Genomic DNA, 27500 nt, shown 5'->3' on the forward strand with positions numbered 1-27500 from the left:
CTCTAAACACACATACAGACACATTCACTTTACTCTCCATCAGAAATGCTACCCACCTGCAATTTCCCAACAGGAAACTGCTTTGTTTCTATCTGAACATTGTTTCTGTGTTTTTGGCTAAGACTTGGTTTTATCCAGTCCTCCATGTGGAGTGTAGCTGATTTATTTATAACACTTTTTTAATAACACTTTTTAAAGACTATTATCATGTAACACATTCAGACCAAACTTTTCACAGTTGTCGATCACAGACAGGTATCTTGATATTCTGCTGTAGAATTTTCTAATATAACTTGAAATTCATTGGTCCCTCAGTGACCACACTACAAGGCAATACCAGAGAGAAGCCCCGCACCAGTATGATTTAGTGTTGTTATACAGTGCTATGATGGTTTAGTGTTGTTATTACACAGTGTTATGATGGTTTAGTGTTGTTATTACACAGTGTTATGATGGTTTAGTGTTGTTATACAGTGCTATGACGGTTTAGTGTTGTTATTACACAGTGTTATGACGGTTTAGTGTTGTTATACAGTCTTATGATGGTTTAGTGTTGTTATATAGTGTTATGACTGTTTAGTGTTGTTATACAGTGTTATGATGGTTTAGTGTTGTTATATAGTGTTATGACGGTTTAGTGTTGTTATTACACAGTGTTATGACGGTTTAGTGTTGTTATACAGTCTTATGATGGTTTAGTGTTGTTATACAGTGTTATGACGGTTTAGTGTTGTTGGTTTAGTGTTGTCATGCAGTGTTATATTTTCTCCAAATATCACACATGAAGCTTACAAAAACTTTTCTAGAAATTTCCATTATTGTCTTATCTGTCAACAAAACATTAATCCAGTAGTGCTTTAGTATTTTCTATTACTAGTCTTTTTAAAAAATATTAGTATTTTTATTTTGCTTTTTTTTTTTAGATCACTGGCTTCTTCACTATCACCTCCCATGAATGGCCAGTGTGAGTCTTTCTCTAGATTCATTCACATCCCTGCCTTTAGCTCTCCCTGTACCATGCTTCCAACACTCAGTCCTGACTGTCCCACGCTTCCAACACTCAATCCTGACTGTCCCACGCTTCCAACACTCAACCCCGGCTGTCCCACGCTTCCAACACTCAATCCTGACTGTCCCACGCTTCCAACACTCAACCCCGGCTGTCCCACGCTTCCAACACACAACCCCGGCTGTCCCACGCTTCCAACACTCAACCCCGGCTGTCCCACGCTTCCAACACTCAATCCTGACTGTCCTATGCTTCCAACACTCAACCCTGACTGTCCCACACTTCCAACACTGAACCCCGGGTGTCCCAGACTCATGACTATACTGTAATACCCTCTTTTCAAGAGGTTGTTATCTTAGAGGTCCTCATACTTCACTTCTATCAGTGACTTAGTTTATTTGTCCTATAGAATAAAGCAGTGTGAAATGTTGTACATGATGTCATTTCCCATTGTGAGTTAGAGGGAGTTTTTATCTTCAGATTCCAGTTAGAATTCCAAAGGGATCTGCAGCTTTTCATCAGGAGTATCTCTGTGAGAACACCTTCACTGTCCCGATGGTTTTATCTTTTCTGAAAACATTATGAAAGAAAGATACAATACAAAAGGTACCAACAATGCCTTTCCTTCGCACACACACTTGCACACACACAAACACACACCCACACAAGGGGATGACAAACGTCTGACAGCAGTCACACTGTCTATGAGAGGACTGTAATGTGAAATGAGGAGATTAGCCAAACATAGATGGGGAAAAGTTAGAGGTGTGTGTGTAACAGATGTCAACCAGAGGAACCGATGGGGATTTTTCTGAAGTTTGACACTGAAAGCCTATAATGCTAAAAGGTAATTTGCACCAGTTAGCATTCTATTTGCCTAAAAGTACCTGTAGTTTCCACTACCTCTTAGATTAAAGTACATGTAGTCTCTGCTACCTTTCAGATTAAAGTACCTATAGTCTTTGAAACATCTCATATTAAAGTACCTGTAGTCTCTGATACCCCTCAGATTAAAGCATCTGTAGTCTCTGGTACCTCTCAGATTAAAGTACCTCTCATATTAAAGTACCTGTAGTCTCTGATACTCCTCAGATTAAAGCATCTGTAGTCTCTGGTACCTCTCAGATTAAAGTATCTGTACTTTCTGATACCTCTCAGATTAAAGTACCTCTCACATTAAAGTACCTGTAGTCTCTGATACCCCTCAGATTAAAGCATCTGTAGTCTCTGGTACCTCTCAGATTAAAGTATCTGTAGTTTCTGATACCTCTCAGATTAAAGTACCTCTCACATTAAAGTACCTGTAGTCTCTGATACCCCTCAGATTAAAGCATCTGTAGTCTCTGCTACCTCTCAGATTAAAGTACCTCTCATATTAAAGTACCTGTAGTCTCTGATACTCCTCAGATTAAAGTACCTGTAGTCTCTGCTACCTCTCAGATTAAAATACTTGTAGTCTCTGCTACCTCTCAGATCAAAGTAACTGGAGTCTGTGCTACCTCTCAGATTAAAGTATCTGTGATCTCTGATACCTCTCAGATTCGTTAGTGGCTCCTTTAATTAAGCGTAAATAAAAGACTTGTAAGAGGCTTTTTTCTCCTTTCTTTAGCTGTGTTTCCTCTGCATTCTGAGGATGTGTGTGTGTCTGTGTGTGTGACAGAGAGTGAGGCTTCCTGAATGTGGTGTCCTTGTTCAGTAAAACACATTTTAAAGTGACTTCGGTTACTGTTACTGCCTGCACGTTCATCACCCACCACGGCTGGTTAACACCAGTCACAGTAATAGTGCACATGTGCAACATGTTTACGTACTGGGTTTACAGCCCACACGACATTCCCCACAATTATCAGATGAGTTTTCACAGTAAGATTTAATGGAAATTCAAGCGCATTTTCTATGATATGGACAATTTCCATTTGTTTTCATTTGTACACATTGCTTTGTGTATTATTATTATTATTGTTATTATTATTGTTATTGTTGTTATTATTGTTGTTGTTATTATTATTATCATGTTTGGCTTTTTTTGTTCTTTTCTTTCTTTCTTTTTCTTTTTTGTGGTGGAGAGTTTATACCATACCTTTAGATTGTGTGCAATAGTAAAAAAGCTCCCAGTGTGCTTGTGCTCTGGGTTAGTTTCCCCTCTCCTCGATCTGAGTGCATTTAAAGAACTGACTTTAATTTCACCCTAATTACGTCATCGATGAACGTCATACTGGAGGCCGACAAGCTGCGAAGACGTACCAGGACGAGCGCTTACTGTCTGTGAACCTCGAACACGCAGGAGGCCAATCACAGGCGCTGTGCTGCCCCCTAGTGGCTGCCTTCCTTTGACCAACAGAGCGCACAGTATGAGTGAACGAGACAAAATGGGACAAAAGCCAACTATGAACTTATTTCATCAGTAGAAATACTTTAATTGAATTCAAAAGAAATAATTATACTACTTTCTTTATGAAACCCTATCAACACTTTACACAGACACACCCACCCACCCACACACACACACACACACACACACACACACACACACACACACACTGAAGGCTTCTGAAGGTTTACCGACGAACAGCCTGTGATGAGAGTGAATGGGACTGGTCAGGGATGTTTCCTGTTGCTGAGGCGATGTGGGCCATGTCATTTCCTGTCGAGTCTGTCCTTGGCCAGGTGTGGTGTGAGGCTGTCAGCTATGCGCTGCGTGGTCTGCTTCAGTAGTAAAACGGCCTTCAGAGCCTCATCCAGAGTCCTGTTTATCATCGCATCCTAGCAACAAACCAGAAAACAAATAAACAAAAAAGTTAAAATATGACTACTTTAATATCTGTTTAGAGAGATCATCATCTCGGACCATCATCATGATCATCATCATCATCATGACCTCGGACCATCACTTTCTATCCTTCTCTCTCTCCTTTCCTTCTCTTTCCATCCAGTCCTCTCCAATATGTTCCTCCTTCCTCCGTCACAATCTGCACTCCATAACTCCCTCTTCCCTTACTTCTACTATTTTGTCCACCCTTCCTCACCCTGACTCTCTGTCATCTCTCTCTCTTTGGATACAGTTAGAAATTCTTTCATTTCTACACTCTCTTCATCAATGAATCTTCTGTGCCCTCTCTCCTCTAGACCTGCTAAGTCCTCCCCACCTGCCCCCTGGCTAACAGAAACACTTCGCTGCCACAGGAGAGAACTAAGGACTGCAGAGAGGCGGTGGAGGAAATCTCACCTAGATTCACACCTCAGCTCATACCAGTCTCTCCTTTCCAAGTTCTCACTGGAAGTAACATCTGCAAAGTCATCCTACTACAGAGAGAAATTCGAATCATCATCATCTGATCCATGCAAGCTCTTCACTATTTTTTCTTCGCTCTTTAATCCTCCCCTCCCCCTCCTTCCTCATCTGTTACACCAGAGGATTTTATCACCTTCTTTGAGGAGAAGGTTGCAGCATTCCGCCAGTTGTTTTCCTCTGTTCCCACTCCTCCAACCAATGTGCATTCCCCAACATCCAACGCTCTGACTTCTTTTTCTCCTTTCTCCACAGATGAAATTCTTCAACTCTTGACTTCCAGCAATCCGACTACGTCTGCTGGATCCAATTCCTTCCGCTCTGTTCCAGACAATCGCAAGAGGTCTGCTTCCTTTTATCTGTTATCATCAACAACTCCTTATCTTCTGGATAATGCCTACTGCATTCAAAACCGCCAGGGTGGTACAAATCCTCAAGAAGGCCACACTTGACAGCTCCAGTGTTACCAACTACAGACCGGTATCACTTCTCTCTTTCCTCTCAAAAGCCCTTGAATGAGCAATTTATAATCAATTGTCTCTCTTTCTCACCCAGAACCAGCTGTATGATCCCAATCAGTCTGGCTACATACCGACACATTCTTATGAAACGGCCCTCATAGCAGTGACTGAGAAAGTTCATGCCGCTAAAGCTGCCAAACAGGCATCTGTTTTGATTCTTCTAGACCTTTCAGCAGCCTTTGACACAGTGAACCATGACATGCTTCTCTCTGTTCTTTCCAGGCTTGGTGTGACTGGATCTGCTTGGAGATGGTTTCAGTCATATCTGGATGGGTGGTCCTATCAGGTGACATGGAGAGGATCCACATCTAAACTGTGTAGATTCTCCACTGGTGTTCCACAAGGCTCAGTATTGGGCCCCCTTCTCATCTCTGTATACTCGTTCTCTTGGTGATGCAATATCTTCTCATGGTTTCTCCTACCACTCAATTATTTCTTTCTTTTCCACCCTCTGACACGCAGGTCTCCAGATGTAGCTTGGCATGCTTGACTGACATCGCGTCATCGATGACAGCCCACCACTTGAAGCTCAACCCCAATAAAACTGAGCTTCTGTTCATCCCAGGTACTCCCAACCCTTACCATGACCTCACTGTTTCCTTTGAGAACTCCCTGGTATCACCATCTAAAGCTGCCTGTAGCCTGGGCATAACTTTGGACAACTGGTAACTTTGGACAACTGGTTGTCCAAAGTTACGCCCAGGCTATGGGCAGCTTCGGATGGTGATACCAGGGAGTTCTTAAAGGAAACAGTGAGGTCATGGTAAGGGTTGGGAGTACCAGCATTCATCCCTGTATTCCCTGTATATCCCTGGGAGTATCAGCATTCATCCCTGTATTCTACAGTATTCTAGTTCATTGGTATGTTTAATTTTAACCTACTGTACTGTACTTTGACAAAGCACTTTCTTAAGTCGCTCTGGATAAGAGTGTCTGGTAAATGCCGTTAATGTAAATGTAAATGTAATAATGTTCAATGAATGACTGAATGAATGTTCAATGAAGACCTTACCCCAAAATGCTAATCTGTGTCTTTCTCCTAATCATACAAATATTTAATACTTATAACCTTTTAAAATGTGATTCATGTAGGAATGGGTAAGTAAAACCAAAACACCATTTGCGTTTCAGACATTAATAATAAATTTATATATTCAAAAATATTCTTTAAATTGTATGCTGAAAAATGTATACAGAAATAACTCTTGTACAGTTGTACTGTTGTAGATTGTAAAGTTGTACTAATGTACCATTGTGATAATGTGATCACTGAATTGACACCCATCTGGGTTTTTATAACATTGTATATCCTTCATGCGCATTCATATACAGCTCTAGGGGACGCTAGCTGAATTTAACTCTTTAGTAATGTAAAACTAGTCTCAGATCAGTTTAAAAGGCCACTGAAGAAGAAACTAATGTCTTACTTATGAGCTCTAAACTGACCTTGTGGTGTCTGTGGGTCTGTGCCTTTCCTCCAGTCCAGTAGGGGGAGGTGTGGAGCGGTGAGGCCCACTGAACGTAGTTGTTATTGGGCAGCAGTGCTGAGTCTGACTGGATTGAGTGGCTCCTGCTGGACATGCCTGGTTCTGACTGCTGCGCCGTGAAACTAAGAAAATGAACCCAGAGAAAATCTGATTTCTTTATATTGACAGACTTGACTTATTAAAAAAACTGATTTATTCATAAAATGATCAACTGATTGATTACAAGGAGGAGAAACTGTAGCAGGAACCGTAGTTAATTTGCAGCACGGGTTTATGGAGAGGATGAGGCAGAGGACAGCCACTGTCTCCTAGAATATAGTACACACAACACAACACATGCAAGTTAAACTGTGCATTCACATCAGAATAAACTAAAGGCTTCTGAAGCAAGCTGGCATTCATTCAGCACTCAGGCATGTGAAAGGTTCAAAGTGTGACATGCTGCAGTGTTTTATAACACGTTAATTTATTTTTTATGAATAACTCATTTAGTAAATACACTATGACTCCTGAGTTAGAGAGTTCCCTGATTTCTTACCTGGTAGTCTATACTCATTACTTCTGTTGCCTCTTTTTCTGTGATTGGTTAGTCCAAAACCAGCATCAGTGCTGTGATTGGTTGACCCAGCACTGGCTCTGCTGCTGTGATTGGTTGACCGGGCACTAGCGCTCTGGTGGTTGCCATGTCTGGACTGAACCATATCCATAGACAAGCTCTCTAATGAGTCTGTACAGGGATGGAATGTACCATCTGAGAACATGATATGCAGAGATCAATGCATGTAAATCCCATATTTAATGGAAAAGCAAACCTAAAAACTTCCTTAAGAGGGAAGCTGCCCTAAGAAAACATCCCTGGAGCATCTTCGACAGAAAGGAAGTCCAGTGGGTCAGGGGGTGTTGGGGTTAACTTAGGTTACACATTTTGGTGCATCACATGACCAAGAGTAAACAAACCCATGGAGGAACGCCTGGGGTCAGGTGGTCTTCTGTGTGAGGGAGACCTGGAGCAGATGTATGAGTCTCTGTGAGCAGGATGGAAACAGGCTGGAGGTGGAATGTCTGACTCTCCGCTGTCTGATCCTGAGTAAACACACACTGGAGGTGGAGTATCTGATTTTCCACTGTATGATCCTGAGAGAATCACTGCACACTTGTACAAATACAGACTCTGAGAGCAGACACACTGCGCATGAGCTGGGTGAGTAATATTATCTGGGTCATTAATGTTACCTGGGTGAGCAGTGTTACCTGGGTGAGTAGTGTTACCTGGGTGAGCAGTGTTACCTGGGTGAGTAGTGTTACCTGGGTGAGCAGTGTTACCTGGGTGAGTACAGGTGAGTTCTATATCAGAAGACATCCAGTCTTCCACCTTCTTGTGGATCAAGTCAATATTAGGGAATCTGTAACATCAATTTTTAATATTAAATATTAAAAACAAACCTCTCATTGGTTCTTGTGTGTGTTTGTGTTACCTGCTGGCAGCCGGTCTGTGCTGCTGTCGGGGGCGGGGCTGACAGCCTAGTGTCTTTTCCTGGGTGTACATTTGGCTTGACTGAGTTAAATAACCCAGATTGTCCTCCAATGCCCTCTTCAGGCAGGACACCTCATACTGCAGCACACGGATAACCTCACTACTGAACACGGAGAGAGCGGTTTTACACCCAGTATTAGTCTGATTAGTCTGATGTGTATTAGTATTAGTCCAGTATGAGTCTGATTCGTCTGATGTGTATTAGTATTAGTCCAGTATTAGTCTGATTAGTCTGCTGTGTATTAGTATTAGTCCAGTATTAGTCTGATTCGTCTGATGTGTATTAGTATTAGTCCAGTATTAGTCTGATTAGTCTGCTGTGATGGGTGTGAGAATGTGTCACAGGACTAGTAAAAACATCAAACAATAATACAACCCTGGTGATGTCATTGACATCACCGCAGATGTCAGTACAACCAGGTAGTGAAAATGTAAGATTATTTAAGTTTTATTTAAGATTATGTTGATATGTCCAGTTACTTGGTCTCCTGCTGGTACGTACAAAACTGCAATATATTTATATTTGAAACATGAATTAAAGTTGGCACTCTGTATTTGGTTTCATTGTTTCAAGTGTTTTGGACTACAGAGTTTCACAGCAAACGACACAGAACTCATGTCTGGCTGTGGGTCAGAGCAGAACTTCACACACACACACACACACACACACACATATGCACTCACTTGGGGCAGGAGCTGGGTGAGTGGTGGTGTCTGGCTGACACCTCGTCTACAGGAGGCCTCCATGCTGCTGCTGAGCGTAACTGAGGCCCTGGACACATCTCCTGCAACTGAGCCGAAGGCAGAGTGGCACCCTCTGCAGGAACAGCATAGAGAAGCAACTTTTAAAAATCCACAGAATTAAAGGCAGTATATGGAATATCATGTGCTTGTATAAAATGGCATCTAGTAGTTGATTACTGTTGCTTGTTCAGTGATTTTGTGTGTTTGTGAGTGTTGATAATACAGAAAGTTGTGTCTGTGTCCATGTATGTGAGTCTCAGTAACAATAGCTTGCCTTCACCACACAATGGTGTCTCTGCCGTAAAGTGCAGTCTGACAGGTGCATTCTGGAGGGTGTAGTTCCACTGTATATCCTGAACACCGTTATTGAGGTGACCTGGCTCTGACTCTCCCATTTTGGGCCATCCAGCCAAGGTTGTCATAGAAACAGTCATTTGTAGATTAGAGAGAGATGCTTCATTATCTGACGTGTTCACGCTGATTGTGCTGCTGACATCATCAAATGAAGCCCAGCTAAGAGAAAAAATAATAAATTTGGTATTTAGTGTTTTTGGTGACAGTTACAGTTGCCAAAGAATTAGTCAACACTGTGGAATGAATGTCGATTGCTGGATAAATCGCTCCTAAAATGTGATCTAAATTGATTTCATTTCAAGCATTTAGCTGATGCTTTTATCTGATTATGACTGAGTACAACTTGAGTAATTGAGGGTTAAGATTCTAGCTTAGGGGCCCAACCAGTGGTAACTTGGCAGTGGTGGAGCTCAAACCAGCAACCTTCTGACTACTAATCAAGTACCTTCACCACTGAGCTACAACAGCCCTGCAACAGAATTCAGCAACAGCCTGGCCATTCTACAGCACTGTGTGTCTTTACTGATTAACATCACTGTGAACAAACAGAGCAGTGGATCTCAGTCCTGCTCCATATGCATTACAACACTGGTTACTAAATATAAACTTTCATATACTGTTTCTATTGATTACCTTGTTTTTATTCATTTATTCAAGAAATGGCACTCTAATGTATTTATAATTATGACTTTCATCACATTTTAGGTCCCTATTATAAAGAAGTGCATTTCAATTGATTCACCAACATTTTACTAGTAGGGTACTTCACAAACACTGTACTGAGTAATAGTGTAGTAGGGTACTTCACAAACACTGTACTGAGTAATAGTGTAGTAGGGTACTTCACAAACACTGTACTGACTACTTAAATCTTTGGTCATTCACATTATAACATTTGAATCTCTGATGGTTTGGTTGACACCGTTTACAAATCCTTTGTATAAAATGAACTACAAATACAAATCCTTCGTATAAAATGAACACAAAACCTGTGGTTCCCTTTTCCCAGTAACACTCAACACTGGTAGCTGGCCAGACACTCACATTTCAAGCTCTAATACTCTCATATCCAGAGCACCAGCTGCTACTCGTAGAGTTTCATTGTGCAGTCTGTCACTGTCCTAAAATCTGTAATTACCAGGATAACTGAGCTCAGTGGAATAGAGTCAGAACACAGTGGAGGTCCTGTGTCCCAGTGGAGATAGACGTGTACGCGCGTGTGTACCTCTCAGCATTATGGTATGTGTGTGTGTGTGTGGTGTGTGTACCTCTCAGCATTATGGTATGCGTGTGTGTGTGTGTGGTGTGTGTACCTCTCAGCATTATGATATGTGTGTGTGGTGTGTGTACCTCTCAGCATTATGGTGTGTGTGTGAGAGTCCCGTTGGTGGTCGGCTCAAGTCAGAAGCTCCCAAACCGCTGTCTGTCTCTGGTCTCACGTACCTCTGTAACGACCGATACTTAGTGTAGGAGCCTCAATACAAAGCAAAATATTTATTTACTCTTAACATATATTTACATTTCAGAAAGGTTAAATATCTGTGTGTTTGTGTGTGTGTTTTACCTGTGTTTTCTTTGCATATGGTTTGGGGGTGTCTTGCAGGTGGCATCCTTTACCTGGAGGCCTTACGTATGACAGGAGAACATCAGTGACATTACACAAAACTGGTTCTGGCTTTAGTGGTGTAGGTACAGTTCAGTTAACTGACATCTCAGTTGTCAGTATGAGGTAAGAGAACTGGGCCCAAGTGAAACCTCTGACACGTTTGTATTACAACTTAAGCTCATGGTTAAAAAGTACAAAAAAGTTATTAAAAAGCTATTAAAGATTCATTTTGTGATTCCTATAATTCTTTAACAGTCCGATAACCTGTGATAACCTGTGATAACCTGCAGGGACTGACGAGGGTTGGCACATCAAGCCGGTGCAGATGGACACAGTGGTAATCTGTACAAGCAGCAGATCCATTCAGGCTCCTGACGGCGCTCACCTGCAGGGTGTCCTCTGGTGCAGCTGGAATGACGACTCAACTAGCCGTGCCAGGAAGTCCTCATGGTCATGTTCCACACCTGCCATGTTCACACTGGCCTCTTCATCCTCTGCAGAAGAGGGGGATGACTGGCCAGAGAGGCTGGGGGGGTCGGGGGTCAGAGGGAGGAGTTGGGGGGGGTGTAGAGGGTCAGGGTGTACTACATGTACTACAAACTGAGTGTGGTGTCAGAGTACTGAACGTACTGCAGACTGAGTGTAATGTTATAGAGTACTGAACATACTACAGACTGAGTGTGGTGTTATACAGTATTGAACGAACTGAGTGTGGTGTTATAGAGTACTGAACATACTAAGTGTGGTGTGGTGTGGTGGCTCTGGGAGGTTCTGCATCAATGGTTTTAAAATACTCCTCATCCTCAGCAGATAGGTGCTCCTCTTCCTCAGCAGATAGGTGCTCCTCTTCCTCAGCAGATAGGTGGCCTCTAGTACAGATACTGACGACTGACTCCTGTAAGGTGATAACCAGAGTTCAGCATGTTCATTCAGTACCTTCAGTATTTTTTATTCAGTACCTGACAACATAACAGTACCAAAGAAGCAATGTTACTTCCCGTGCATGTGTATCTGTGTGTATAAGCTTTGTTAGTAAGGAATGTAAGTTAAGCTGGTACGTCCTGATAGACGAAACATGCATGCAACACAATGGAGTATTTGTCTGAATTACAACATGCACATCTATGGAATGACACACACTGGTGAAGATTGAGATAAGTGAGAGCGCAAGTATCAGGTGTCACCTCATGCAGTATTGGTTGGCATGCAGAAGTAGTGATGAGCCCCCTGAGGGATGAAGGAGAGGTGGCGGGGGGTGGCAGCGCAGGAGAAAGTTCATGGGAGGCGTTTCTGTCTATTTGCTCCTTAATGACCTCCAGCTGCATTCCGAGCCGGAAGATCTGACCTTCCACCTGCCTGCACGCACACACGTGTGCTAATCATCTCACAGCAGCTCATCTACAGCACTCAGCTATCCACCAGGCTGAACAATCCATCCAGTAAAAGGTTATCAAAACTAATTTGGGGACTTGAGTGAGTTAGTGAGTGGGTGAGTGAGTGAACATGAGTGAGTGGGTGAGTTATAAAACAGTTGAGTGAGACAGTTTAATCTGAAAAGGCTTTTTCTTCACAGTGGATACGACTCTAACTGCCTGTTTCCAGACACTCGTTAAGCACAGTTTGTGAGTATATATGCATTTATGTATGTAAAACATAAAGTATGTACTGTATAAGATATGTAAGACATTAAGTATGTAGTGTATGTATGATGTACAGGTTGCTAAACTGTGATTGTGTTTTTATTGTTATTTACCTGTCAGGGTCAAACTGCCCCATGTTCTTGTAGAGACCCATGTAACTCTGCATCTCCAGTGCTTGGTGTTCCTCTTTCTTACTCATGTAGGTCCGCTCCAGCTGATCCTGAGCCTCCACCATACTCTTGAACACCTCAGAGAGAACACCAAACACCACCATCTGAACACCTGCTCAGGAAAAATACCAAACACTACCATCAGAGCACAGTGCCTGGTACATGTTAGAGTACATGGCACATATTTTAATCCCTTATAATTAAAGACAGACTACAATGCTGACACTGTTGCAGTGTGACAGCAGTCATGGGAACTATTTACTTAACTGGAACAATTCAAAGAAAAGAAGAAAAAAGAAATCTTAAAGGAGAAATTGATCATTGTTAAGTTGGAATTGAACCATTCTAGTAATCTACATGTTTTTCAAATGTACCAGTAATCTAACCACTGCCTTTCAATTACCTCACACCACTACTAGTCACGACTACCCAACACAGACAGACTTATCATTTATAAATACACTGTCTCCTTTATTCTGAGAATAGATGACCGGAGCCAGATTAATATAAAGAATGAAAACTGATCAAGGCAGTATAATACCATCCGCTGTTCTTCAACAGTCATGTCGCTGATGTTTGTGTTCAATTCTTCTACCTGTAAAGATCAATTAAAACATTTTATTTGGAGTTCTTGGATATCTCTGTACGACTGCTGACACTATTACCAGTGTTCACCATTAGATAGTACGTAATTGAGTAAATGAACAGACAAACAAACTAAACAGATTTATTTGTTGATTAATTAGCTTGGATTAAAATGTTACTGTTCCACATGGACTCAAAAGCATCTTTAATTACATTAAAGCTTCAAAATTAAAGATAAGTTATAATTATTCTTAATTACGAACAACTTTCTCTTGGTTTTATTTCTGGGGATAGAATGTTTTCTCATGACAGCAGCAATAAGTCATACATTACTATCAAAAATCATACTGTATACTTGTGATGTATTGCTCCCTACTTTAAAAAAGGATTATAATTTTGTCATGAACTAAAGTAGTATGTTTTATCAGAGTGGTCTAATGATGTCACTCTGTGTTACCTTCTCCATAAACTGGTTGATGATATCACTGAGCTCAGTGGTGAGGCTCTGACCCTCAGTTTGAGAGGTGAGTTCAGCTCTCCACACCTCACCGCTCCCTTGCTCATTCAACCCTGTATCACACATGACATATAGTCAATCCCTTTTCCTAAGATCCATGCCAATTAAAATGACTTCCCATGCACTCTGGCTGGACAGAGATCAGTATAATTGCTACATTTGGCTGGACAGAGATCAGTATACGCACTACATTTGGCTGGACAGAGATCAGTATACAGGCTACATTTGGCTGGACAGAGATCAGTATACTCACTGTCCTTGTACTTTGCTAAATCATTCTGACACGTGCATATGAAAATAATGAATCATTATCTTCATTATTTTTATTCTATAGTGACTGCAGCTGAGCTTCCTGTGGATGTGTGGGCATGGTTATGGTACAGCGTACGGTACAGCGTGGTGAGAATGCAGGGCTGCATCTACCTGCTGCGCTGGACTGTCTGCTTGGGGGTGAAGCACTGCTCTGACCTTCATGGTGTGTGATGTCCAGTGTTTCTGCAGTTTCTCTCCTGCTTGCAGACAGCTGTGACTCACTACATACCTGAGGTTGATTGACAGAAAAGACAAGAAGGCAGGAATTGTGCTAGTTTGTGTAATGTATGGGAGGTGGAGAGCGAACACACTTGCGAAGTGCCTGCGCCTTGGACATGAGGCGGAACTGCACTAAACAGAAAAACCATAATAAAAGGGACGGATGGGATAGAATAACTAAATATGTTTAATAAGAGACGCAGACAATCAAGAGAGAACTGGGAACAAGTGAATTAACTATAAAGGAAATATTAACGGAGAACAACGAAAAGGTATTAAACTAGAACATGCAGGGAGAACACAGAACCGGACTACGTACGATGGACAAACAACACCCAAGACCAAAACACAAGTAATAATAACTCAAAGAAAACCAGATAACATTTGCATATTAAAAAGAGAAAACAAACAGAAGCAAAGCGATGGGAGAATACCGGATGAGGAAAAGAGTGGAAACAAACAAGCGAATCCGAATGGGGAAAGCAGCGTAGGCAAAAACAGAGACAGTACAACAGACTAATGAACAGCAGAAAACACAAGAACATGAACAGGGAAAGTGACGTAGAGAGAGAGGGGAATTGGACCTGGAATGCGAGGAGAAACTACATGGGAAGAAGAGTGCTCAAGCAGGGAATAGTAAAACAATGACTGACAAACGGTTTACATAGGAGCACAATCAGGGACAAACTAGGAATAGCAGGAGATAACGGGAGGAGACAGGGAACCATGGAGACAGACGAAAACTGGAAAACACAGAAGTGACTCGGTTGCCTGGGAAACGGGGAACGCTCCTGTCTGCGGGCGTGACAGTTTGTATTACATGCAGGGTGCAGGAAACTTGTACTCAGCTGAACGGTAACATTACACACCATTAATGTATTTTAGTCGTTTCTTCATTGCTGATCAACACAAGCATGACAGACAGTTCCAGCACTGAGAGCCTGCTGGCACTGTGTTGCTGGTCACCAGTAAAACCCTGCAGGGAGCTCTTAAAACATACATGAAGGTACAGAAGAAACAGACGTACCTGATAGCTCGTTCCCCTTTGGATGATCAGGTTGTCATCTTCTGCGTATTTAGTGAGTAATCTGTCATACTCAGCCTGGGAATCAGACCGATTGTAAACAATCCACAAACGTATGTAAACATTCATGTTCCAGTTCTGGACTGCTGTACCATTCCGAGTTCTTCTCAACTACTGAATCCTTATATTAATTTTATTTTGGTTGGGAAAAAATACTAAAATTAGTTTGCAAATAAATTACAATACTTTCTATTATTATTAAATACTTCTATTATTATACTTCTATTACTATAAAATCCAGTTATCATTTACAGTTTTATATGTACTATAGACTCAATCCTAGTTATTCCTGTCATAGAAGGCATTCAAAAAATTATTTTATACCAGCTAGCAATAACAGTAGTTCACCAGTACTTACTGGTCCAGTAATAGTAACAGCAGTATCGTATTATAGTGTGATAGTAATAGTAGTTCACCAGTACATACTGGTCCAATAATAGTAATAGTTGTACCTGTAAATGCTTGTCCAGTCTGGATAGTTTCTCTTCATCTCTGACTGCACATGACCACACAGTGTCCTCTAAGACTCTACTGATGGTATCAGCAGTGCAGAAAGCTGGGGATTTACCCTCAATGCCGCGCGTCATTTGGGTTTTGTCCACGCCTGGCTTGGCAGGTCCTTTAACTTTGGGAATTTTGACTTTGGACTCCACTTTGGAGAAGTCTGGCCGAGGATAGTGCACCTGGCCCTGGCCGTATTTCACCTCACCACTAGAGGGCGTCCTTGTGCTCTGCGCCCTGGTTTTGCCCAGGTCAGGGGTGCTGCCAATGCAGCTTTGCACCGCCCCCTCCTCTTCATCTCCCTCCTCATCTTCGGCTGCCTTACTGGAGACTGCATTAACAGCACAGGAGCTGCTGGACAGATCTTGGCAGTCTGGCCGACCACGGCTGCCTGACAAAATCAGCAGATCGGCAGTGTTACTGTTCCTGAGTGGCGCCGCTTCCATGGAGACAGACGTCTCCGAGGCACTGATGAAGGCGAGGTTGGCTTGGGGCTTTGCGCCGAGGTCTCCTGGGGAGGTGCGCGGGCTGTCTGCGTCTCTGCTCAGCACTGTCTCATCAACACTCTCGAGCAGGGAGACCTCAGGCAGGGTCTCGTCCTCGATCAGCCTGTCACAGTTCAGCAGCTCCTCCTGGGAGAAATACCTGAGCAGGAACCTGGGTCCCGCCTCAGGACCTGCAGTGGGACTACTGGGGTCATCGCCGTGGCTGATACCACCATCTCTGCTGTGATTGTCAACGGTTTGTAGCACATTGGTGAGGCTGACGCCGTGGTGCATGTCGTAGCTGTGAGGCTCTCTGTCATACGGCAGCTCCTCCTGGTCTTCATCACTGGTGTCATCCTCCAGGTGCTGCCATTGTGGTTTCTCTGCTGCAGGGTCAGGTCCTGAGGCTTTCATGTCACTTGCATTCCCGTCGCAGGGATGACACCTGCGTTTGCTGCTGACAGAGTCAGGGCACACAGACGAGTCCGCTACAGCCTCGTCTGAGCCTGACAGACTTCTGCTCTCTGTACATGAAGTGGAATACAGTTTAAAACTCTAGGCTAGTTTTAATTGGTTTCAGTTTTAAATGTTTATATCCTTATCTTATAAGAGAGAATAAGATCTTGGGCCAGTTTTTGAGTGAATGCAACCTGTGAGTTCAATAGTCTAACTTCCATTTTAACTAATACTAACTTCATTATTCCGGTGTAATTGACATACTCATATACGAATAACACAAGTCACTAGAAGAATGCACGTTTCTGGGGGGCACAATTGAAGAAGCCGGTTTGAACACACTCTTTACGCATATATAACTCAGCTTTGGGTCAGTTTGCCAATAATCGTAGTCTTCACTGAAGTTGTAATCTGGTCTGAGAGGCAAGTCAACAATCTTGAAATAAAAAAGCTTCTTGCAGTGAGGTGAATTAGTAAATTAGCAGCTTAAACCACTGCAGTCGCTATCAGGGAACCTTTAGAGTCGCTGCTAGAAAACCGAGTCGCTCTTACCACTGGAGGTGACGTTGCGCGAGGCGGCCGAGCTCTGAGACACGCGCACCGTGCCCGCGGCCCGCAGGTCGCTCAGGTGGAGGCTGTCGTCATCACTAACGTGCACTAATATCGTCTGCTGGAAGCGCTTCTCCCAGACCGGCGAACGGCCGCTCGCGGACTCGGCGGCATTGTGCACGTCCTCTGACGTCACTTCGCACCCACTACGGGCACTTCGCCTCGCGCCTCGTTGCAGCGCACGTGCCTCCCCACTCATATCTTAGCAACGAAAATGATAAACAAAAGCGTGAAGTGAGAATGGATGTGTAGAAAGATGTCCTGAGGTCTGTAAGCAGCTATTACAGGTGCACGGTGTGAGAACAGATTGGTAACAGGTACATGAGATAGTTTCGCCTACATGGTTCACGCGCTCCTCATTTAAATACAGTATCTCCCAGGAGGAGGGGGCGCCTGTCCCTCTGGTGTGGCTCGGAACTATAAAGCTTTGCCATGACAGGCCGGTTTATTTATGTAGAAGAAGTTGTATACAGTCAGTTCTATATTGATTTAACGTGTTCAAGCTCATCTGGCTATTCAAGTCCACTTTTTGTAGGCTACATGTGCACCAAACTGGCATTCAACTCACCCTTCAATGATATCCTGCGGCTGGGCTCCAGCATGAGTTTGGCACGAGCTACAGGGATTCAGCGAGGTCCCGCTCGGCTGCAGTGACATAACCTAAAGCACCGAAGTCACCACCTTCCATGTCTTATCGCTAACAAGGACATAACCTAAACCACCTTCCAGGCTGTTCCAGTCTCTTCACTAATACCCTCTCGTAAATAATGCACGCGCATCTATAATAATACTCGAGCAGCACGGAGGAGTTTGGTTGCTTTGGTAACGTGAAGCCTCAAGACTGTCCAAGTTTAGCACACCGTCTATAGTTTACTACCATTAACTGGCAATGGTACTGTGGCGAGCTCAGCATTTTGCATAAAAAACACCAGTATAAACAAAACTAATGTCCTCGCTGATTAATAATAAAACACACAAACACAAGATGTGTTTCGTCATCAGTCGTTTAAACGTTATTGGTCGGCAGCAGCGGGACGGGGGCAGGGCTATGTTTGAACTAACCCGAGACCACGCCTTCCGTCCGTTGTGCTGAGAGACTTGGAGTCAGTGTAGAGCTGGGCGACGTTGAAATAAAAATAAAATAAAATAAAATAAATACATTGTTGGGGAAGATTATGTATAGCCATTCTCATGCTTGTTAGGTATCTTTCCTTTGAGAGGAACCGTATCGGACCACACAGAAGAAGCTTAAGAAGTACAAACGACAAGAACGTGAAGTGGTAAAGTAGCTAGGGTAACTAACTCAGATAACCTAACTAACCTTACCTAGGCTACCTGACCTAACTAACTAACCTACTTAACTTAACCTAGGATACCTGACACGCGCACTAAACAACCTGTTCGTCTCTTAACGGCTCTTTTCATGTACATAAGATGATTTAACTAGTTGGTTAGCTGACGACATTAGCTAGGTTAGCTAAGATCAGTGTATCGTACTTGCTGTGTTGCGCTATAGAGGGAACAGTAGGTAGGTTAGCTAGCTAATGAAGTTATACTTTACGCTTTATAAGGCTTGTCCTTGCATCATTACTATAGTGGGAACAGTGGGTAGGTTAGCTAAATAATGAAGTTATACTTTACGCTTTATAAGGCTTGTCCTTGCATCATTACTATAGTGGGAACAGTGGGTAGGTTAGCTAGCTGTGTTACTAGCTGTTTGTGAGCTGATCGTAGGAAGCGAGCGTTAGCTTAAGTTAGCCAGCTTGCTAGTCAGTTCTCTTTATACCTCAGGGAAGAAACCGAAGTGGGTGGTGATTTTTTTTTTTAGCTAGCTAACTATATGCAAACGATTTAATGTAGTTTAAGAAAGGTTGTGGTTTTATCGGTAGTGTAAACCCCTGAACACTCTAGTTAGGTAGATGTTAGTTAGACGCTATTTCAGTTGACCTCATATTACTCTGCGGCTGCAATTTATTTACGTAGTAATTTTTACTTTCTTTCTGTAGATCTTTTACAAGTCCAAGTCACTTTATCGCACATTTCAGGTGAGAAACGCAATTTCTCTAGTTGAACCGGGTGGTGGTTTCAGAGCTTAACGCGCGTGTCCTGCAGCCCGTGAGGACCCTGAGGCGTGCACGCGCACATGCTTGGCCGCTCCAGAGGTCTTCACGCTTTGCTCGTTTGCTGCTGTTTTTCTGACACATACATTAATGCTGACGGAGGCAAACGTCCTTTAGGAGTTAACCAGGGCAGGGCTTTGACTTGGCTTTATGTGAAAGCACTTTATCAGTTCACAGACCTCTGTCCAAAATGTCCTGTTTCTCTGTAAACTTTAAGAACTACACTAAAGTGTGTGTGTGGGTCTAGGTGTGTATAGTTTACTTCAGATGGGTTCAGACAGTCTTCACATTTGTTGTCTGTAGGATGTGAGGAGAATAAAGAGTGTGTTGGTAATGCTGTAGCTCTCACACTTAAGTCTGTTTTGTTTTAGTAGGTTATTTTTGTAATTTCATGTAGTGCATATCTTGTTGCCTAATAATACAGGCAAGTTTCCCTGCTAAAACCTTGAGCGTGTAATTAATGAACATAATTATTTATTGTGAATGTTTATCCTAACCTCCAGTGTTGTCCTCAGATTAGAGTGAATATCTGGTCACCTCTTTCATGCTGATTAGTTTGTTCAGGCATTGATTCAGAACTGATGACAGTTTGTGTAGGCATATCAGATGAGTCACATGGTAGAGAGTAAGTAAGGGGAGTGCAATCAGACTGGAAAAAAACACTAATACTGTTAAGAGCTCAAGTGTTTTAAGGACCTGGATAAGGACAGTGTGCACTGGACTGGATTTCTCATGCTTTCAGAACCGCTGAACTGGAGCTTTATATTTTCCGTTGAGGGTTTTTTCTCGCTTTTCTTTGTACACTTGCTTGGGTTAGTTCAGAGAGAGCAGGATTGGGAATTACTGTGGGCTGCTTCATGTGGATCTTCTGGCTCTTACTGTGCTACACCAAAAAAGATGAGCCATGATAACTGGATACACACCCACACCCACACACTCCTTACGTGGGACTGCTTCTAAGTGGTTGTTGTCATGGAATTACACAGAACAAGACTTCACACACAGCATCTTGTGTTCTCTTCACAGAGAGTTCTGGAAGACTGCCCTGGATATAACACACACACACACACACACACACACACACACGCATATACACAAACAGTCTAACACACACACACACACGCTCCCCACTACAGCTGGGGTACCAGGATCTGTTGCTACCTTTTACTGGGACTGTGCTCTGCTGTTCAGCTCTCCAAAGACCTGTGTGTTGGATACCAACAGGGACACCGTTTTGACATAATTTTGAAAAGTTCAAAAAAAGATTTTCTCCTTTGTTGGACTTTGTTGTGGATCTAACTGGGATTGCTGGGTTTATTATGCACTTCAATGACTACAAGCGGCTCAGTGGCTAAAATGGGAGATGAGAAGAATTCTGTTCGTGTTTGCTACAGGTAGGCACACCTTTATACCCTGTTATATACCCTTGCCTCAGCCTTGGTCCTGTTCATAATGCTGAATGAAATACAGCTCATTGTGAAGGTCTGTGAAGGTATCCATGAGGAGGGAAAGATTTAAATTACAGAAACTTTATCTACTAAAACACCACAGTGAGTATTTACAGTCTATTGGCTTTGCAGTGTGTCTTCACGATTTTGTAGGTGAACGTTAGAAAGACTTCTTGTTCAGACTGGTGACATTACTGACTGGTTCTCAAGTTACTGTATTCTTAGTAACTTACAGGCCTGAGATTTTTCTGACCGTTTTAAAAGTGGACATTGAGAGATGACAGCTGGGGCCAAACCCTCACCCTGCTGTACACACAATAATATGCAGTACAGGACTCTTGGGTTGTTGTCTAATAGAGGTATGCCATGTGAGGACAGAAGTGTGTTTCTCACAGGGGAGAAAAACAGGTGCGCTTCTAACGGGGAGAGAGACAGACGGGTGCGCTTCTAACGGGGAGAGAGACAGACGGGTGCACTTCTAACGGGGAGAGAGACAGATGGGTGCGCTTCTAATGGGGGGAGAGAGACAGACGGGTGCGCTTCTAACGGGGGGAGAGAGAGACGGGTGCGCTTCTAACGGGGGGAGAGAGACAGACGGGTGCGCTTCTAACAGGGGGAGAGAGACAGACGGGTGCGCTTCTAATGGGGGAGAGAGACAGACGGGTGCGCTTCTAACAGGGGGAGAGAGACAGACGGGTGCGCTTCTAACGAGGGGAGAGAGACAGACGGGTGCGCTTCTAACGGGGGGAGAGAGACAGACGGGTGCGCTTCTAACGGGGGAGAGAGACAGACGGGTGCGCTTCTAACGGGGGAGAGAGACAGACGGGTGCGCTTCTAACAGGGGGAGAGAGACAGACGGGTGCGCTTCTAATGGGGGAGAGAGACAGACGGGTGCGCTTCTAACAGGGGGAGAGAGACAGACGGGTGCGCTTCTAACGAGGGGAGAGAGACAGACGGGTGCGCTTCTAACGGGGGGAGAGAGACAGACGGGTGCGCTTCTAACGGGGGAGAGAGACAGACGGGTGCGCTTCTAACGGGGGAGAGAGACAGACGGGTGCGCTTCTAACGGGGGGGAGACAGACGGGTGCGCTTCTAACGGGGAGAGAGACATACGGGTGCGCTTCTAACGGGGAGAGACAGACGGGTGCGCTTCTAACGGGGAGAGAGACATACGGGTGCGCTTCTAACGGGGAGAGAGACATACGGGTGCGCTTCTAACGGGGAGAGAGACAGACGGGTGCGCTTCTAACGGGGGGAGAGAGACAGACGGGTGTGCTTCTAACGGGGGGAGAGAGACAGACGGGTGTGCTTCTAACGGGGTGAGAGAGACAGACGGGTGTGCTTCTAACGGGGGGAGAGAGACAGACGGGTGTGCTTCTAACGGGGGAGAGAGACAGACGGGTGTGCTTCTAACGGGGGAGAGAGACAGACGGGTGTGCTTCTAACGGGGGGAGGGGAGAGAGACAGACGGGTGTGCTTCTGGGGGGGGGGGGGTCTTTCAATATTTAATCCCGTACTGAATCATTTATGGTTTATTTCACATTGTGCTGCCACATGCCAGCCTCCTGGTGTCCAGCTGTTACTCATCAATTCATCCTTTATATGAAACTGGTACCGGCTGTTTGATATAGTTTGATATAGATGTGTTTGTCTCCAAAGGTCATTCTGAATACTTGTTTAGTGGATTTATTTGCTGATTGTTAAATGGGAACAAAAACTTCATGTATTGACATAAAACACCAAGATGTAGTTTAGTCACCTTTCTTTGTAAAGCCTAATCTCTGCTTAGACATGGACTAGTGTATGGAATTGGATTAAAGTCCTGGGCATCACTCACAGTGTGCACCCTGCGAACCACTGAGATTATTTTCCAGTGTGGCATTGCTCTGTGAATCTAATGTTCTCTGGAACTGAGACTAATAGAGGGGGTTACAGACCCAGGTGCTCACTGATGGAAGATCAGGAGTGAGGCTGCATGCCGTTATCCACACGGATATATGAACCAAAGGGATCCATCTCTTCTGCTGTGAGTGGCACCAGGAACAGCCCCTTTAGGAGTTGCGTTTAGTCTCGTTAATGGAATGACTGTGTGTTCTGTAATCACAGATTACTCAGGATCAGATTAGTGAAGAACACGCTGAACACAGCAGTGTGTGTGCTGGAGCCACACACACATCTGCTCTTCAGCAACAAGCTGCTTAGCACATGCAGCATCTCAGTTCAGTGTAATGCGTCTTGTACTTTGTAACTGACTTGTCGGTGAGTTTGTTGTCTCAGTGAGGTTGTGTCTGCGCTGGCTGGTCTTTCACAGCATGCAGTGTTGTCCGGTGTCCACTCAGCTCGACAGAGCAGAACCATCTATAGACTTTCATCACGTTACCTGTGCACTCAGGTGTCCATCACGTGGTCCCATTACTCTTAGGTATCCGTCACATGTCCCCTGTGCTCTTGATGACCTTCAGGTAGACCCAATAACGGTAATTAAATAGCAGTGATGGAGATTTGGATTTGGTAAAGGATTTGAAAGGATTTGGATGCAGTTAGTATGATTGAGTGCAGACAGGGTTGGTTGCATTGGTGGTGGTTGTAGACAGGTAAGCCTGCATGTGTTTACACTATAGGAGAAGGACCTGGATCTGCTGTGCAGTTCAAAGCTGAAATTTTAGTTTTGCATGGAAAGTGACTTTAAAAGTCTTGATGGTCTTTATTAGTGCACACATGGTTTACAGAAGGTTAACACAGGCTTTAATACTATTTGGTGAGATCCCCGGATATATATCCCCAGATATCCACCATTTCACTGCGTGTTGTACTGTGTATGACTATGTATGTGACAAATAAACCAAACTTGAAACTATAATAGTATTATTAGGCTTATATTATATATTATATATTATATTTTTACTGTCTACTGCAGCAATGGTCTGGTCCATTAGTTATCTAGGAATGGTGTACCATCGTGAAAATACACTGAAATATTTTAAATGTTTTAGATTTGCTGTAAGTAACAATAATTTTGATGTAATTTAAAAAATCATTATTTTTTGCTCTTTTAAAACAGTTTAAAGAAACTTGGATAATTAGCTGGATAATTAAATAAGTGAAACTGTTTTGAGAACTTTTCAGATTAGCCATCAAGTGCTGATAGCAGTAACAGCCATTTAATCAGTTAACCAGTCAGTTAACTAGTGTAACACAGACATAAATGTGCACCTAAATACAGACATTGCCTGGGTTATCAGTGAACTCCCAATGCCAACTCAAGGTTTTAGGGCACACACATTTCTGAAACCACTGCCCCGTCCAGTAGGTGAGCTCTGGTCTCTGAGGACGAGAGGAAGGGGGGTTTGTTTCAAGCCCAGCTGAATGGGTTGCCTGTTCTGTTGCCTCCTGCAGGATGGAGGCCTCTTGTGTGGAGCTGGCTCTGGAGGGTGAGCGTCTGTGTCAGGTGGGCGATTATGGCGCAGGTGTATCGTTCTTCGAGGCTGCCATCAAGGTGGGCACAGAGGACCTTCAGGTGCTGAGCGCCATTTACAGTCAGCTAGGCAATGCATACTTCCACCTGCAAGATTACAGCAGAGCTCTGCAGTTCCACCACCATGACCGAACACTCACCAGGTACACACACACGTACACACAGGTAACATGTACACGTAGGTATCACACACACACACACACACACACGTAGGTACCGCACACACAGGTACCGCATGCGTACACGTACACACAGTTACATGCACAGGTACCACACACACAGAGGTATCGCACATGTGCGCACAGGTACCGCACATGCACACAGGTACCACGCACTCGTACACACACACGTACACACAGGTACCACACACACATGTGAACTAAACACACATCTGTTTCATACAGATGCGCAGTCGCATTCACTAACCCTCAAAAGAGAGACACACACACACACATTTTCTTGCACGCTCACTAGGTGCATGTAAACCATCCCTCACTGCTTTGTCCACTCCTGGTGGAGCAACAGTGTTGGTGGTCTGGGTTTTGATTCAGGACGATGGGAGATGTGCTGGGAGAGGCCAAGGCCTGCGGTAACCTTGGCAACACGCTGAAGGTGTTGGGACGCTTTGATGAAGCCCTGGATTTCTGCCAGAGACACCTGGACATCTGCAGAGATGCTGGAGACAAGGTGAGGAACCACTTTAGGTTGGAGTCTAAGGGTGTCACCAAGCTGTAACTCTGACGGAGAGAATACACTTAAGGAAAAGAAATACCATTGTTTTGTGTGTGTGTGTAAAGGGATGAGAGAAGTATTGGTGTTTAATCGAGTGTCGGAGCTCATTCACAATGGTGCAAGATGTGTTTTCAGTCACCTTTGTAACCATGCCTACATACTGACTTGAAAAGATCTGAATGAATATTTTCAATTATGCTTGATTCTGTATGTGAGAACTTATGTATACTGTGTATGTGTAATTGTCTCTATTACACCTGATTGTGTGGTAACGTCCTTACTCTCTCTCTCTGTGTGTGTGTGTGTGTGTGTGTGTGTGTGTGTGTGTGTGTGTGTGTGTGTGTATGTGTGGAGAGAGAGATCTTCTCATGTAAATTGCGTGTATCTGTAGTGCGGTTATAACATGTTAAATATGTGTGATGTCTTTATTGTTTGTGTGTGTGTTTGGAGCAGGCGGGGCAGGCCAGAGCGCTGTATAACTTTGGGAATGTGTACCATGCTAAAGGGAAGAGTGTCTGCAGCAGTGACTCAGAGCCTGGAGGCTTCCCTGAGGAGGTTACTACTGCCCTCAGAAAAGCAGCACAGTATTATGAGTGAGGTTTTTTTTTTATGTGTATGTATGTATGTGTGTGTGTGTGTGTGTGTGTCTGTGTGTGTGTGTGACTGAATGTCTTCTGTGTGTTCTCACACGTTTTGCATGCGTAGGTGCATTTAAACCTTTTGCTAAATAGACTGGCTTAATACAAATGTGCTTTCGTATACTAACCTTACATTCTGATAGCTATAACTAAAATAGTTTCTCAGAGTATCTCAGCATGCTTGACTGACATTGTGTCATGGATGACAGCCCACCACTTGAAACTGAACCCCAGTAAAACTGAGCTTCTGAACATCCCAGGAACTCCCAACCCTTACCATGACCGCACAGATCCTCTGAGAACTCTCTGGTATCACAATCTGAAGCTGCCCGTAGCCTGGGCACAACTTTGGACAACCAGAAACTCCCAGTCTTGCAGATTTCTCCTTTGTAACGTACAATCAGATGTCCCTGATTGTGGCTGTGTGGTTACAGTAGTAGTGAATGTCCCCCTGATTGTGGCTGTGCTTCGCAGGGCGAACCTGTCTATCGTGAAGGAACTGGGAGAGCGAGCATCTCAGGGTCGCACCTGTGGGAACCTGGGCAACACCCACTACCTGCTCGGTGACTTCCGCAACGCTGTGGTCTCCCACCAACAGGTGGCGCTTCACTCTCCTATATTAATTATGTACCAACATGGATATAAACACCTGGACATTAGAGGATCTGGTTCACCTGGTTAAATAAATGCTAAATATATTTTAGCTACTAAAATATATATATAATGTGATTAATGCAAAAACAGTGGAAGGGCTTGAAGACACACAGACACACACAGAGACTCACTCATAGTACTGTGCTGCTTTTCACTCGGTACACATGGGGTGTTTTGCTTAATTTATGATGTTGTTGTTGTTGTTGTTTTTCTCTACCAGCGGCTCCTCATCGCTAAAGAGTTTGGTGATCAGGCAGCAGAGAGGCGGGCCTACTGTAACCTAGGAAACGCCTACATCTTTTTGGGCGAGTTTGAGAAAGCCGCTGAACACTACAAGTGAGAAACAGTGTATTTACCACTGTTCCAGTGTTTAGTACCACCACACAGTGTTATTTACTCATTTATTAATGTTATTAATTATCATGTGCGCGTGTCTGTGTCCCTTTCCCTGTGCGTGCGCGTCCCTTTCCGTGTGTCCCTGTGTGTGCGTGTCTCCCTGTCTGTCTCTCTGTGTGTGTGTGTGTGCGTGTGCGTGTCTCCCTGTCTGTCTGTGTTTGTCTCCGTGTGTGTGTGTGTGTGTGTGTGTGTGTGTGTGTAGAAGAGCTCTGCAACTTGCGCGACTGCTCCAGGATCGAGCTGTGGAAGCTCAGGCGTGTTACAGTCTGGGCAGCACATACACACTAGTGCATGACTATGAGAGAGCGGTGGACTACCACCTCAAACACCTGCTCATTGCACAGGACCTCAACGACAGGTACACTCACACGCCTACACAAATCTACACTATGCTCTCTGCACTCTTACACTGTGTGTGTGTGTGTGTGTGTGTGTGTGTGTGTGTGTGTGTGTGTGTGTGTGTGTGTGTGTGTGTGTGTGTTAGGGTCGGGGAAGGCCGTGCCTATTGGAGTTTAGGTAATGCGCACACAGCACTGGGCAATCATGATCAAGCTATGCACTTTGCAGAGAGACATCTGGAAATCTCTAGAGAGGTACACACCACCACCTCAAAGGCATCGGCAGTTCTCAACACTGTTCTGAAACACTAGGCTTATGAAAATCACACTTGCCTTACAAAAGTAAAAACAACTTTGAAGACAGTGGTTTATTGATTAAAGGTCTGGATTTTATGTTGAATATTATTTCAGTGTTGAATATTTGATGCATTTCAATATATAATGTAACACACAATGCTTTTCTGCACATGATGAACATGTCTTAACTGTGTGTGTGTGTGTGTGTAGACAGGAGATCGTAGTGGAGAGCTGACTGCCCGTATGAACATGTCAGACCTCCAGTTGGTCCTTGGCCTCA

At 43.9% G+C, this 27500-nt stretch overlaps 2 protein-coding genes across 17 annotated transcripts in view; one reads left to right on the forward strand and one right to left on the reverse strand.

Moving 5' to 3' along the window:
* Nucleotides 1-3388: 3388 nt before the first annotated feature.
* Nucleotides 3389-18084, reverse strand: aknad1 (AKNA domain containing 1). Of its 5 annotated transcripts, XM_081722797.1 has the most exons (22): nucleotides 17691-18080; nucleotides 17066-17323; nucleotides 15524-16581; nucleotides 15015-15089; nucleotides 13880-13997; nucleotides 13397-13509; nucleotides 12896-12949; nucleotides 12298-12431; nucleotides 11729-11900; nucleotides 11282-11439; nucleotides 10930-11070; nucleotides 10503-10563; nucleotides 10289-10383; nucleotides 8859-9097; nucleotides 8525-8657; nucleotides 7782-7943; nucleotides 7630-7709; nucleotides 7264-7389; nucleotides 6845-7033; nucleotides 6530-6614; nucleotides 6266-6428; nucleotides 3389-3772 (listed from the first exon to the last, which is right to left on the reverse strand). In XM_081722797.1, the coding sequence occupies exons 1-22, from the start codon at nucleotides 17722-17724 to the stop codon at nucleotides 3647-3649; spliced, it is 3774 nt and encodes a 1257-aa protein (XP_081578923.1). In that variant the 5' UTR covers nucleotides 17725-18080; the 3' UTR covers nucleotides 3389-3646. The 5 variants fall into 5 exon arrangements, with proteins under 5 accessions (XP_081578923.1, XP_081578922.1, XP_081578921.1 ...); XM_081722796.1 differs by having other exon boundaries at nucleotides 7264-7709; nucleotides 13925-13997; XM_081722795.1 differs by having other exon boundaries at nucleotides 7264-7709; nucleotides 7782-7940.
* Nucleotides 18085-18204: 120 nt separating this feature from the next.
* Nucleotides 18205-27500, forward strand: part of gpsm2 (G protein signaling modulator 2) — a 20183-nt gene continuing 10887 nt past the window's right edge. The window contains exons 1-11 of one of the 12 annotated variants that reach the window (XM_081722814.1): nucleotides 18206-18402; nucleotides 19129-19167; nucleotides 20269-20636; nucleotides 24087-24308; nucleotides 24717-24852; nucleotides 25351-25490; nucleotides 26010-26133; nucleotides 26410-26525; nucleotides 26788-26943; nucleotides 27070-27178; nucleotides 27431-27500. The exon at nucleotides 27431-27500 is cut by the window's right edge and continues 60 nt beyond it. In XM_081722814.1, coding sequence (XP_081578940.1) covers nucleotides 20572-20636; nucleotides 24087-24308; nucleotides 24717-24852; nucleotides 25351-25490; nucleotides 26010-26133; nucleotides 26410-26525; nucleotides 26788-26943; nucleotides 27070-27178; nucleotides 27431-27500 — 1138 coding nt within the window. In that variant the 5' untranslated portion in view covers nucleotides 18206-18402; nucleotides 19129-19167; nucleotides 20269-20571. Of the gene's footprint in view, nucleotides 18417-19128; nucleotides 19168-19514; nucleotides 20637-24086; nucleotides 24309-24690; nucleotides 24853-25350; nucleotides 25491-26009; nucleotides 26134-26409; nucleotides 26526-26787; nucleotides 27179-27430 lie in introns of those variants that run through there. The other 11 variants (XM_081722809.1, XM_081722808.1, XM_081722815.1 and 8 more) reach the window with 11 other exon arrangements.

Source organism: Electrophorus electricus, chromosome 11, assembly GCF_041902795.1.
Source record: "Electrophorus electricus isolate QZ-2024a chromosome 11, ASM4190279v1, whole genome shotgun sequence".
Lineage (NCBI taxonomy): Eukaryota > Metazoa > Chordata > Actinopteri > Gymnotiformes > Gymnotidae > Electrophorus > Electrophorus electricus.